At 39.1% G+C, this 13,968-nt stretch overlaps 1 protein-coding gene across 2 annotated transcripts in view; it reads left to right on the top strand.

Moving 5' to 3' along the window:
* Positions 1 to 13,931, top strand: part of cdkl5 (cyclin dependent kinase like 5) — a 35,011-nt gene extending 21,080 nt beyond the window's left edge. The window contains exons 12-19 of one of the 2 annotated variants that reach the window (XM_082155341.1): positions 182 to 1,283; positions 1,616 to 1,717; positions 2,438 to 2,543; positions 3,200 to 3,323; positions 3,951 to 4,056; positions 4,728 to 4,850; positions 7,476 to 7,691; positions 8,746 to 13,931. In XM_082155341.1, the coding sequence (XP_082011467.1) occupies positions 182 to 1,283; positions 1,616 to 1,717; positions 2,438 to 2,543; positions 3,200 to 3,323; positions 3,951 to 4,056; positions 4,728 to 4,850; positions 7,476 to 7,691; positions 8,746 to 9,123 (2,257 nt within the window). In that variant the 3' untranslated portion in view covers positions 9,124 to 13,931. The remainder of the gene's footprint in view (positions 1 to 181; positions 1,284 to 1,615; positions 1,718 to 2,437; positions 2,544 to 3,199; positions 3,324 to 3,950; positions 4,057 to 4,727; positions 4,851 to 7,475; positions 7,692 to 8,745) is intronic. The other variant, XM_082155342.1, reaches the window with a different exon arrangement.
* Positions 13,932 to 13,968: the final 37 nt, after the last annotated feature.

Below are 13,968 nucleotides of genomic sequence, written 5' to 3'. Positions count from 1 at the left end.
AAGAAGAAACAAAATAGTTTCCTAAGTAAGAAAGTAAGTAGGGACGAGATAGACAGAAAGACCTACCACCCAGTGGTACTGAACTCCTTCATTACCATTTTAAAAATCACCCCAGGATGCATATCTTGGTTTTGGCTGAAAGAATGTCCAGAATATAAACATTTCATGTTTATCCCTATAGGAGCCACGGCAGTAAGAGTTCAGGTCACCGGCGAGCTAACAGCAAGGACTGCTCGTCTCTACCGCGCCATGAGGACCTCCACCGGAGCAACGAAAGCTTTCTGAACGGCAGCAACATGCCAACCTCATCCACCCTTAGTCCCACGCTACATCCCAAGAGCTACCAGGTCCAGACCCTGAGCCGCTCCGCCTCTAGCAGCAAAGATCTGGCCAACAACAACCTTCCGCACCTCCTCAGCCCCAAAGATTCGAAGGGAAAGACCGAGTTTGATTTTAACCTGGGGCCTAAAGTTGGAGGTTCCACTGTGGGAGCGGATACCTCTACGGGCAAGTACCTCAAGTCGTCCAAAACAGGCCGCCACTCATCCTTCCTGGAAGGGAAGACCAGCACGCTGCAGTCTGGGGACAAGCACAGTCGCCATAACTACATGGAATCCTCGCACGGGTCCATGCCTTCCACGTCCTCCTCCAAAAGCTCCTCGTCATTCCTCAGCCTGTCCAAGAGTCATGGGGCGCTGAATGACGCCAAGTCCGTGAGCAATCTTGCAGAGACACGACTCCACCTGGACGATCCCATGGTGGGATCGGGCTCAGGCTCCCGCTACTTCCCGTCCAGCTGTCTAGATCTTAATGCGGCTCCCGGCAGCCCCAGGGGTGAAAGGCACGCTGGGGCGGAGCGGCAAGGCCACAGCCCCAGCGGCCGAGGGAACATGCGTCTAGAAGGGGGCACTCTAGACTCGCGGCGTTCTTCAGGACGGAAAAAGACACCGGATGAACCGAAGGCTTCTGACACTCTGGACCCAAGCAGGGCCGCAGGAGCAGGGGGCCATGCTCACAATCTGCCCTCCCCACATGAATCCTATCCTTACGGTCTCGGTTACACCAGCCCGTTCTCCTCGCAGCAGCGACCTCATCGCCACTCCATGTACGTGCGGAGAGAGCGACACCGGCCGCACGGCCAGGAGACGAATTTGGTGGTTGGGCAGGGAGTGCCAACTCGTGCCAGCAGCCTACAGCTCCTCTCGCCGCAGCTCCAGCATCGCACACTCCCACGCCACAACACCAGTTCCTCCCGAGAAGAACTCACGCAAGATCTGAGCAGGGTCAGTGACCTGCTCTCGTTTTATCTCCGTGTCCTGTGGTGTATTAGGCGTTGATCTCGCTAAAATGCTAATCTCTGTGGGTTCCTGTGATCAGCATTTGAGGATACTCTCTTATCTATGTGTCCATCTTTGTCTGAATATTACTTTTTCACAAATTTTCTCTACCTTGATTCGATTGTGATGTGTTTGCGTGTGTGGATGTGATCTTATTTAAGATGCGTATCTGCTGCATCCTGCATTCATGCATTTTGTTTCATTCTATCTGATTATTACATGCACACTCCCAGTGTCTCCCAGTGTCTGCTTATTTTGCTGTGTGTTTATGTCTGCAGAATGACCAGTCTCCCAAAGAGAAGCCTCATTCTCGCCCCCCGATTAAAGATTCTACGAGGGACAACACAGCTACCTTCCACTCACAACGCCCAAAAAACGAGGTCCGAGGTCTCAACAGGACCCTCAGAACGCGTCCATTCACACACTCACAAGTTGCTATTGTTTTTCATGCCTCGGCTTATCTTTGCTTTTTGTTTTTTTAATGCGTTAATCATAAAAGCAAATCACATTTAGCTTTCAGACCATTTATATGGATGTTTTGTAAATGTTCATGTCACTACATTAACTGCTAGCTTATGTCTTCAGCATTAAATATCTAGGTTCTCAACTAAAGGGACAGTTCACAAAAAAAAAAATATTTTGTCATTAATTACGCACCATCATGTTGTTCTAAATTTGACTTTCTTTTTTCTGTGAATTAAATTTTCAGGACTATACTCTTTCCATGCAATTACATTGTAGGGACTGAAGTTTTCAAGCTTCAGAAAGGACACTAAATAAAAAAAAGTGCCATATTTACGGCACATATTCTATGCCTTACAATAGTGGAATAAACTGAAATTCCAAAGTCAAAAGTCTTTGCTTCTGTGTTCCATCGGAGAAAGAAAGTCACATGGGTTTAGAATGATATGAAGGTGAGTAAATGATGACAGAAATTTCATTTTTGGGTGAACTATCCATTTAACCTGTTTCTTCTCTTCCTTAATCTTTCCTTTTCCCCCCAAGCAAATATTCAGTTACAGTTAAACAGTATGCACAGAAAGTTGTAGAAGCTACAGTCCCGTATTGTCCTGTAGTGTGACCATCCTCTTGTAACTCAGGCTGGGATGTACCATGACACTCATATGGAAGATGGAACCTCGTCCAAGGAGAACAGAATAATTTACAGTGACTCGATGCCTCGTAGAGTGGGAAGCTTTTACAGAGGTAACCTAAAAATTAACTCTGTGACAAACATGATGCTAAAGTTGTTGTTTTAATCTGTGCACTTTAGTAGTTCATAAAATCCCATGCATGACAACTGTTCCCTGTTGAAAAGCATATGTTGGGGGTTTGGGATGGGATTCTAGTGTGCTGGTTTGTTCCAAACTAAAAAAGTCATATTTGTATGTGCACTAAGGTTTGTGGTCAGTACGTTTAAAAAAAAAAAAATTACATTTGAAAGAAGACTCTTATGCTTACTGAGGCTGAATTTATTTGATCAAAATATATTAAAACACTAATATTTTAAAATATTATTACTATTTAAAATGACTTTATTTATGTTTTTGTATACTTTAAAATGTAATTTTTCCTGTGATGGCAAACCTGAATTTTCAGCATTATTACTCTTCAGTGTCACATGATCCTTCAGAAATCATTCTAATATGATGATTTGGTGCTCAAGCAACATTTCTTATATTATCAATGTTGAAAACAATTGTGCTGCTTAATACTTTTGTGGAAACCGTCATACTTCTTCTTTTCTTTTTTTTCAAAAGAAAAGAATCTTACTGACCCCAAACTTTTTGAATGGTTGGGTATGTATGTATTTATTTATTAGGGGTGATAATGAGTTAAGCTTGTTCTGTCCTTTTGCACAGTCCCCTCTCCTCGACCTGACAACTCGTTCCATGAAAGCGCTGGGCAGAGCAGAGTGCCAGCGGTGGCGGCAGAAAGCACAGCCATGACAAACCACCCTAAACGTCAGACCAATTTCGACCCCTGGTGAGCACACGCGCGTGTTCAGGCAGCACACCCTTGATCTGGACAAATAAATAATTCTTTGTACATCTACATTCACTGTGAGATGAAATGCTTTGATAAGCTGGAAGTGACAGCATGAAATATTTGGCTTCAAATGAAAAACTAGAAAATCAAGGTAAAAATAAGCAGTGTCCTCGACGGTTTCGAGATGTCTGGCAACAGTGGGTGCAGAAAATAATAAAGCATTTGCATTCTCTCTAAATTCAATAATCCTGATTATAGGCAGAAATGTATTATTATTATTTTTTTAATTTTTTTTATTTTTGCTTTCATAATCCAGTTCTCAGATAATATGGCTGCTTATTTCTTATGTAATGGGGTGAATCTTAAATAAAGACATCAAAAACATGTCTGTTCTATTTCACCAACATTAACAAAACAAAAAAGCTGGGGGGGGGTGGGGGGAAACACGATAATGTTTACTGATTTTAACGTTAATTTTCATTGCTGTATTACAATGACATTATTTTTATTTGAAAATGTAGACAGGAAATGTGCTATTTTATTTTATTTTGATTTGTTTTGTTTTGAAATATGACCCAGATCTCTCTGTTTAATAATTTAACTTTTTAATGATTTCATTTCTAGGAATAATTCAGAGGCCATGGTCATGAACCCACCAGAGGTCCCTAAACAAAAAGAAAAACAAGGTTTCTTTCGAGCCATGAAGAAGAAAAAGAAGAAGACACAGCCGGTAAGAATGTCCTATTTTTCTTCCTCATTTACTTATTACGTTTCTCTTTTTCAACTGTCAAAAACGGTATCAAGTGCAGTAAGGAGATAGTAATGCTTTAGCCAGGAGACCTTTTCTGTGTGTGTACTTTTTATTATTATTTCACATGTATGTATACGTGTTGCTTAGCTGCTGTGTTTGTGTATGTATGTATGTCTGCTAGTCATTGAACTTAAATGATGTATTTTATACACAAGGTAGTAGCCTAGGATAGAGGAAAACTGTTTTTTTATATATATTAAATTGATAGACGAGCTTTCCCCTCTTAGTGTTCATTCAGTCATCTCAATCAGCATGTACTGTAGGTGCGAAAAGGAAAGTGAAGTGACATATCATCCCAAAAAGGAGGCCGTCCACTTGTTTAATTGTCCAATTAATGTCCGACAGAATCCAACGGAGACTCTCAGTTCAGTTCAGTTCAGTTCAGTGCCTTCAGTAGTATTTCCCCATAATAGCCATATGGAGACCATTACAGACCCGAGCAGCATGTGTGTGGCAGAATCTGCCTCTACTGTGCTCTGTCCACAAATATTGAGCCAGAGGACCGTATGTTCATCTGCTGTATTCAACAACAAAAGATGTTTGGTGTTAATAGAATGAGCCACTGGGGTTTTGTGCGTCTTATATTGCAGACGGACGGCAACGCGGGAAGGAACCCGAGCATCAAGAAAAGCCTTTTCCCCCTCTTTAACTCAAAGAATAGCTTAAAGCATAACTCTTCTGTCAAAGTGCTCCCTGTTGTCCCGCAGCCCATGGTATTGCTCGCATAAAACCGCGCCGCTCTACCAAATAAACACATCTCCATTGCATGTCTTGCTAAATGTATAGGTGTTCTACAACTCCAAATACAGAAGAGTTGGGACATTTTGTAAAATGCAATAAAATCAAGAATCTGTGATGTGTTAATTCTCTTTAACCTTTTTATAACTGACAAAAGTGCAAAGAAAAGATTTTCAAAGTTTTCACTTACCAAACTTGTAAATACAAACAAATGTTAATTTTGATGGCTGCAACACACTCCAAAAAAGTTGGGACAGAGGCATGTTTACTCACATCACCTTTCCTTTTGATTACACTTTTTAAATGTTAGGGAAATGAGGATACTGATTGTTGAAGTTTTGCAAGTGGATGTTTTGCTCAATCTCACCTGATTCTCTGATTCTCCTCTTCATGATGGGCCATACATTTTCAATAAGAAATAGATCTGGACTGCAGGCATTCAGACAAGTACAGCCCTTCTATGGTGTAGTGTCTAGAAACCACTCTGTTGCAGCACGTGCAGAATGAGACCTGGCATTGTCTTGCTTCCCAGGAAAGATGTCATCTTGATGGCAATATATGTCTGTACAATCCCAATATATGCTTCCACTTCAGTGGTACACACACATTCAAGTCACCCATACCATTTGCATTGATGCACCCTCATTCCATGACAGATGTTTGCTTTTCCACTTGTCGCTGATGGTGTCCCTTTTGTCTTTGGGACTAAGAACACACATTTCCACTGTTTTGGATCATCTGAGATGAGCTCAGGCCTGCATAGAACTGATTTATAGCTTTCTCCTTGCGTAACAGAGATTCAAGTGGGATTCATTGATGCAGCGGCAGACTGTGTTAAGTGACAACGGTTTTCCAAAGGATTCCTGAGCACATGTGGCTGTATTTAACACAGTAGCATGACGGTTTCTCATGTAATTCCATCTGAGGGCTCAAAGGTCACACACATTCAACAGAGGTTTCCTACCTTGCCCTACATGTACTGAGATTTCTCTGGATTCCTTGAATCTTTTCACAATAATATGTATGGTAGAAGATGTAAGACTTAAATTCTTTGCAATCGTGCATCGATGCGTTTTGTGAAAAAAATAAATAAATGTTTTTACTTTTTTTGTGTCAATTCTCCCATATCTGGCACAAAGTTGTGAGCCATGACCCATCTTTGATTGACTGATATGCTCCTTTTACACTCAATCATTATATATACCCCCGCCTATTACCAGTTCACCTGCTTTCTGTAGGGCTGTTTCAAAAGAGTTTAACTTGGATATTCTATAAGCTTTTTACTTTTATTTTGCATCTGTCCCAACTTTTTTGGAGTGAGCTGCAGCCATCAAAATATCTTTATATTTACAAAATACACTTAAGTTGGTCAGTAAAAACTTTGAATAAAGGTTAAATAGAATTAACAGAATCACAGATTCTTGATTTTATTGCATTTAACAAAATGTCCCAACTTTTCTGGATTTGGGGTTGTATGACTGGATGTCTTTTTGTCATTTTTATTTGGTTATTTTTAGATTTATTTTTATTTTTTTCCTAGAGCCATTTTTTAACAAGTAAAACATCAGGTCCAGATCTATGTTAATGTGTATAATCGAAAATTGTGGGTGTATCTAAGGCTGCAATTTTACATTTTAATCAAACATTTAAACATTTTAAATACAGCAAATTACATTACTTTTTTTCAAATAGTCATTTTATCAAATGAATTGCATATATCTAATTTGCAGAGAAATATAGTATTAATATATTAGTATTTGTTGAGGGGGAAAAGCCCCGTTTATTGTGGCAGATGAGTAAATCAAAGAAACTCACAAAATATAATTTGTTCTTTTGTGTTATTTTTACATGATTCATTGTGCTAATGTGTAAATTAATATATCCAATTTTAAAGCCTAAATAAGCCTAATTCATCTTTGCACACACCACACGCATTTAATTTATGGGCTCAATAGCCGGCGGCACAGAAAAACTCATACTTTAATATACCGTGTTGTCTTATGAATCATTGATAACGAATTTCAAACCACATTAGCTCAAGATCATTTTTTTAATAGATGTTGACGTAACAGATCTGGTACTGTGTTTTACACACCAAACTTCATTGTTTAGGTTACTGCTAACATTGCAAAAGCATCAGCATGTGTTCTTCTGTTAGATGCATGTCAGACTCCTTGACCGTCTTTAGCAGCGCCTGCTCAAAGAGGATGCACGTTTTCTCATCTGCCATTCTCCCAACCTGGGAGAGAGCAGGAGAAGTGGTCTTCAAACAAACAAACTGTCTTCTGTACACTCACACTTAAAAAAAAACACTTGCACATTTTGGAACAAAAGGTCAGAAAACTGGGCACGTCCCGAAACACTCAGCTCTTTATCGATCTTCAATAATCCAGAAACAGCTGGTCATTGGAATGATATCCTTAAATGATTTCAATCATATACAAATGGAGGCCTTGAGCTGGTTCACAGGGCTGTATTCCGGCACGTTTCCAGTCTTCTGACCTAATGCACGTGATTATGGGTGAACTTTTGTTTGGAGAGGTGGAAGTTGTTCATAAATCCCAGCGTTCACTGGTGTTGTGTTTTGATCTGTGTGCCAGGTTCCTAGTGAGGCCCAGCAGGACCAGATAGTGATGCAGAGACCAGTCAAATCTTCGTCTCATCACAGCAGTCGACACCGCAACCGAGATCGCGACCGGGAACGTGACCTGGAAAGGGAGCGGGAGCGTGACCGGGATCGAAACCGCGAGAGGGATCGCGATCGTGACAGGGACAACACTTGGCCTCCTGAAAAGCAGGCAGACGTGCAGCCTCAGGTAAGAAAAACTTCAGATGATCTGATAGTAAAATCTCTTTGTTTGCTCCTGCTGGTCAAAAGTGTGGGGTCAGTAAGATTTTTTTGGTTACACTTTACAATTAGGTCCCATTCATTAACATTAGACAATGTATTAGCTAACATGAACTAACAATGACCAATAATCCGTTAGTGTTAGTTAATAAAAATACAATTCTTTATTGTTTGTTCATGATAGTTCACAGTGCATTAACTAATGTTAACAGACACAACTTTGGATTTTAAAAATGTATTAGTAGATAGATAAATAGACTTTATTAATCCCACACCAGGGAAATTCACTTGTTCCACGGTGCAGCTCCACGGAAGTACAGAAAAACACATTGAATAAAATATACGGTTGTAATAGATATAATAAGTGCTACATGATGTTGTTACTGCAATTGAAGCAAGTAAGTGTTGAAATTAACATTATGTAACAATTACTAAATGCTGTACAAGTATTGTTCATTTTCATTCATGTTTACTAGTGATGTCAACTTATAGTAGCAAATGAAAAATGACCAATTAATACCAATTCTTTATGTTTTTGAAAGTCTCTAATGTTCACCAAGGCTGTTTTTTCTGATCTAATACATGTAATAAAAACAGTAATATTGTAAAAATATTTTTACAAATTTAAAATAACTTATTTTTGCATATATACAGTATCATAATATAATTTATTCCTCTGATGGCAAAGCTGAATTTTCTGCTTTTATTTTTTGTCTCTCCAGTCTTCAGTGTCACATGATCCTTCAGAAATCATACTAATATGCTGATTTGCTGCTCAAGAAAGATTTCTGATAATATACATTTCTTATTATTAATGTTGAAAACAGGATGTTTTAATGAACAGATAGTTCAAAAGTAAATCTTTTGAAAATCAAACCTTTTTTTAACATTATAAATATCTTTACTGTCAATTTTGATGCATTTAATGCATCCTTGGTGAATATATGTATCCATTATTCATTAAATGATTGCAAACCCAAAAACACAGATTAGAATTTTTAATCTTGCTTTCCCCGTTTCAGAACCAGCCTCTGAAATCCCTGCGGAAGCTCCTACACCTCTCTTCTCCTGCTACGTCCAATCAGCCCCCACCACCCGATCGCTCGGCAGAACTGCGCTTCCAGCCCCTTCCTAACCCCCCTAGCAAAGGAAACCTGAACGAGGTCAGAGGGCATCCACCGGGCAGCGTCACCCCCAATACCAAGAGCCGCAAACCCCACAACTACCCTTTGCCTGGGCAGATCGAGTCCAGCTGGCACGTCTCCGCGCTGAATCGGGCTGAGGGCGCACCGTACCCAGACCAAATGGCAAACAAAGGTGGGCAGAACGGTATCGGCTTTACCAGAGCCGCTCGCCCGAGAATGCCGAACCTCAATGATCTGAAAGAAACGGCTCTTTAGAGGAGGAGGCCCCCTAGTGGCCTCTAGTGTACTTGGTTTCTCCTTTTCCTTCCTGGCTACCTATGGAATGCTATTGTTCATACAGTGGTACACAATGCCACTTCTGGCCAGAAGGTGGCAATAGTTATGTCTCAGATTTGTTTTTTAAAGCATCCACATTTGATAGAATTTGTATTATTGTTCATTACATCTGGGTTCAGTTTTCTGTTGAATATATCTTATTGACGATGATATGAATCTATGTATTTGTATATGGAAACTTAGGGACGGGGACAAAAAAAAAATCTGTGGAATTGTAAGAGCTTTAGTTTATACACGAGAATGTATAAATATTTAATGTGTAATAATTCTATATTTCATGGAGATTATTTAATGAATTATTGGTGTGTTAATAGTTATAATGTACAGAGTGCATTTTATGGTTGTAACAAAAGTACTTATTGTTTCTGAATTATTTTCCTCTCTTTACCGAGCATTGTTTTCTGATATGAATTCTCAGTGCAGATTAGGTCTATATTTCACACCGTCTCATACTGCAGGTTATTGAATCATCCCTATTGAAAACGTACAACTACTGATGCTTCCTAAACAGGTTCGGTGTTACCTTTCATGCGAGACCATTAAATCGACGTCCCATGATGGCTATTTGTCTCACTTTACCTGTAGCCGATGTCTTGCAATGTTTCTCATGAGCTCGCCACTCAAAACAGGATATTAACCTAAGCATTGACATCAGATAGTGCTTGTTTTTGGAGTCAGTTCATTAGAGCCCAGATCCCTGAAGAGCTGGATTTCCTGTGAATAATGAATTTCAGGGCCCCAGGGCCTCACCGTGTCTCCCTCTGCGATCTAGACCCCACCAGCTGGTGAATGAGTGTGACTTTGCCTGTGGCACGAGCGATGGTTTACAAGCAGCTTTGCTCAAGGTTGTGAGAGTTAAGTCCGTATCTCCATCCTGACGTGACTTTCAGCGGTCGCTTCACGGGGATTCGGTTGCATGTGCGCATGATTCTTCTAACAAACTGAATAACTGCCGGTTTTTATTTTAATCCATTTAACGGCATGTTTTGAAGAGATAAAAGCATTGCCTCGGGACCTGGTAAAAGGGTTTCAAAGACGTAATGCAGTTATTGATCTGTTAGCGGGGACTGCAGGGGAGACGCAGTGAGATTTTTGAGTGGCCCCTGAAACGCAGCACGTTTCCATTCAGGCTTTCGCTGTACATCTTGTTCAATTATATTTTACAAATACAGATTGAAATTAGATGGATATAAAATATGCAAAATAGCTGTAGTAAGGATTCCAGGCATTTGAATACCAATGCAAACAGAGCAATATATCACGACTTTGAGGTGAATTTATCATCCTTCACAGAGTTGCTTCTGAGTAGTACATTTTTATTTATTTACGTTGATTATCATCCCAACAACTAAAGTCCCCCCCCCCCCCCCCCCCCCCCCCCCCCCCCCAAAGAGAGTGACAGAGCATTTTCATTTCAGTAACTCTAGTTAAACGTGTCCTTCAGTATTTTTACAAAAACATTTCTTCTTTTTTTTTGGAAATAGTATTGTTTTATCAATAGTGCACTTTAAACAGACATTTCTCACTGGTGTTTGTCTTGATATGGTGTTTGATTAAAACAGAACTTTGTATCTATCTAATCTTCTACCTTATCTACTTACAGTACATGAGCTTTGTCTTTCACATGACTGGATTAGGATTATTCATGTTGAAGATACACATTTTAGCACAGTTTATACAGGTACATATTGTATAGTGTGTACTTGAATGTGTATCTTGAACATGAATAATCCTAAATCAGTCCTGAATAGACTTTTACAGTTATTGGCATTTACATCATACAGTCATGTTTTTTTTTTTTTATCTGTCCTTATTTATATCTTTGTTGATTCTGTTGTCTCTGCACTATTTCAGTGTGTTATACGTAGATAAAACATTTTAGCAACAGTAATCAGGTTCAGTCATTATATTCAGTTATGTTCTGTTAAACATGTTATGTTCTTGTTTTTTTAGGAAGAAATGAATCTTCTATATGCTCGTTCTGGAACTTCTCGTTTCCTTGTTTTCAGGTTACTTTTAGTAACATGAATCACTTTGTTCCTGAGTAATGTGGTCTGCCGATTTCATCGTATTTCACCATACCCGAATATTAGAATGTGATTCCATCACTACTGGATTAACACCTTGTCCATAAATGCTCTGACATCCTTTAATCTGCAGTACGTTGGCACAGTCTGTCTCCGCGGTGCCAGGTAATCCTCCCATCAGCCAGCTGTTAGGACTGCCAAGATAAACTATTTGGTTGTCGCCAGCTGTGGTGAGGTCGCCTGCGAATGGTAATCTATGACTGGCCTTGTTAACCTGCTAAAAAACATGTAGAATGTCTCTGATTCTGAATTTTTTTGTTTGCTTAGTACCATTATTTTGATTTTGATATACTGTCACTTTTTCTTTTTTTTACTTTTAAATTGATTGGCGTGGAATCATGCTAACAGAATATCAGGGCACCACTTCCCTATACTAGAGTACTAAAATATTACGAAAGCTAGTTTTAAGCATTAAAATAGAAAACTCATCTCCAAAGGGCTGCGTCTACCCACATTTCTGTCAAAATGGAGCCTGATAGTCGTGTGATATAGCCAGGGTGAATATACAATACCAGTTTAAAGTTTGGGTTCAGTTCAGTATGGGTTCTATTCAGCAAGGATGCATTGAATTGATCAAACTAACAGTAAAGACATGAAAAGACTGTTTCTTTTGAACTTTCCATTCATCAAAGAATCCTGAAAAGAAAAAAAGGTTAAGCAGCACAACTGTTTTAACATTGATAATAATGAAAGAAATGTTTCAGCATATTAGAATGATTTCTGAAGGATCATGTGACACCGGAAAATTCAGCTTTACATTTTAAAATGTATTCAAATAGAAAACTGTTATTTTAAAATGTAATAATATTTCGCAATATTGCTGTTTTTACTGTATTTTTGATCAAATAAATGCAGCCTTGGTGAGCATAAGCTTTTAAAAACATTACAAAATCGTACATTGAAGTGGACATTTAAGCTCAAAGGGATAGTTCATCCAAAATCCCATCTCTACCATCTTAGTCTCCTATACGCTGTTCACGTTGTAAACACAGTGCAGCGCTTCCAGGTTCTACGTCAGAACGCCGGCTCATTATTGTCCCGACGCTGTTCATGTGCACAGTGCACACCAGAATTTTTATTTTTGGGTGAACTAACCCTTTAATCATCTATAATTATATATTCTACCTTAAATGAATATGAACATTGTTAGCCATTTGGAACCTTTTTTTTTTTTTACCGACTGTCAAATTGGTCCCACTTTACCTCTATTCCCCTTCTGACTGAATGAGCAGGGTGTTGACTGCCTTAAATGTATGCTGAAGGATATTGTGAAGGTGTTTCTGAGTGTTTCTTGGTTCACTGCCATACTAAAGTATACCTGCAGGTACTGACAACTCATCTGTCATGGTTTAATAGCCATAGACACTCGTCTTATATTGGCTTGTAGCATCTATCATCCAGAGAGGATGCCCATTTGCTTTTCAGTGTCAGCTGTTGAATGCAGGGATATAAACATTCAGGTTCATCCCACAGGATAGATGAAATATATTAGACAATTAGTCAATCTCATATTTGCATATATGGCTGTTCTTTCTTTTTCTTTTTTGTGGCTTGGCAATGAGTAAAAGCTCTGTCCTTAGAATGTAATGTATTTAAGTCTTGTGTCTGTTTACCATTGGACAAATGTTAATGTCTGCACAAGAATGTAAGTTTTTAATGCAAATATGGCCCAGTGGTCAGTTTGCATCTTTCATGTTTATCGAAAACAGGTCTCTCTTTTCTACTTTAGACATTTCATAATGTTTATTCCACCTTTAAGTATTGAAATCACTGCCACATTTTTGTCTGAAGCAGTTGTTGTGCCAACTAAAGCCATTGTGAAGTCTTGTAAGGCCAAAGGTTTACAATCTATCAGGAACAAAAGAGTTTATTCTGAGCATTCAATTTGTCTGTTCCATGAATTCATTCTCTTTATTTTAGTGGACTGACTACTGAGTCTGTCATAGAATGTACTAAGAAAGGCATCTGTTTTTGTCTTATTTAAATGTTAAGACTGTTTCTATTATGTGTTGAAGTTTTCGCAGTCTGTTTGAATCCTCTTTGCTGAATTGAGAACATGGTCCATACCCAAATTGTGTACTTACCCCTTCTGCTTGACAGGATTGACATAAATAGTAGTCATCAAAACATCCAACCAATCAGAATGTGACTTCCATTTAGACAACAGCCATGACTTTTGTTACATCTATCAGGCCCACGCAGAATCTTCAGCGTTCTTCACATCCCTCACTGCTAAAATGTTGCTTTCACTTACCGATAAGTGTGTTGTATTTTCAGTTATGTTTGACATGCATTTATATTTCCATCCTAAGTTCACAGAAAATGTGATAAAAGTCTGCAGATTTCGTCTGGGCCTGCATCTATTCAATCGATTGAGTCTGTAAACTGAAAGTTATTAGCTTATAACTTTTTTTGAATCACCAATGCACAACATTTAGCTCAAACATAATCCTCACCACTCACTCAGCACTTTGTCTATGTCTTTTGTGAAGACTATTTGTCTGTGTGTTCTCTTTAGGGTACAAGTGGGAAACGGCACCCTAACGTTGTTTGATTTAAGTCCAGGCATGTCTGACTCCAACAGCGTTTATAATGTATATTCCGCTGTAATTAATAACAATTAAAACAATGTCTACCCAACTATGTTCTAGCATGTGTCATTTCATTGCAAACACCA

This window comes from Leuciscus leuciscus, assembly GCF_965113295.1.
Source record: "Leuciscus leuciscus genome assembly, chromosome: 23".
Taxonomy (NCBI): Eukaryota; Metazoa; Chordata; class Actinopteri; order Cypriniformes; family Leuciscidae; genus Leuciscus; species Leuciscus leuciscus.
Note: the sequence above shows the minus strand (reverse complement) of the source record. Positions and strands in the feature narration are given on the sequence as shown.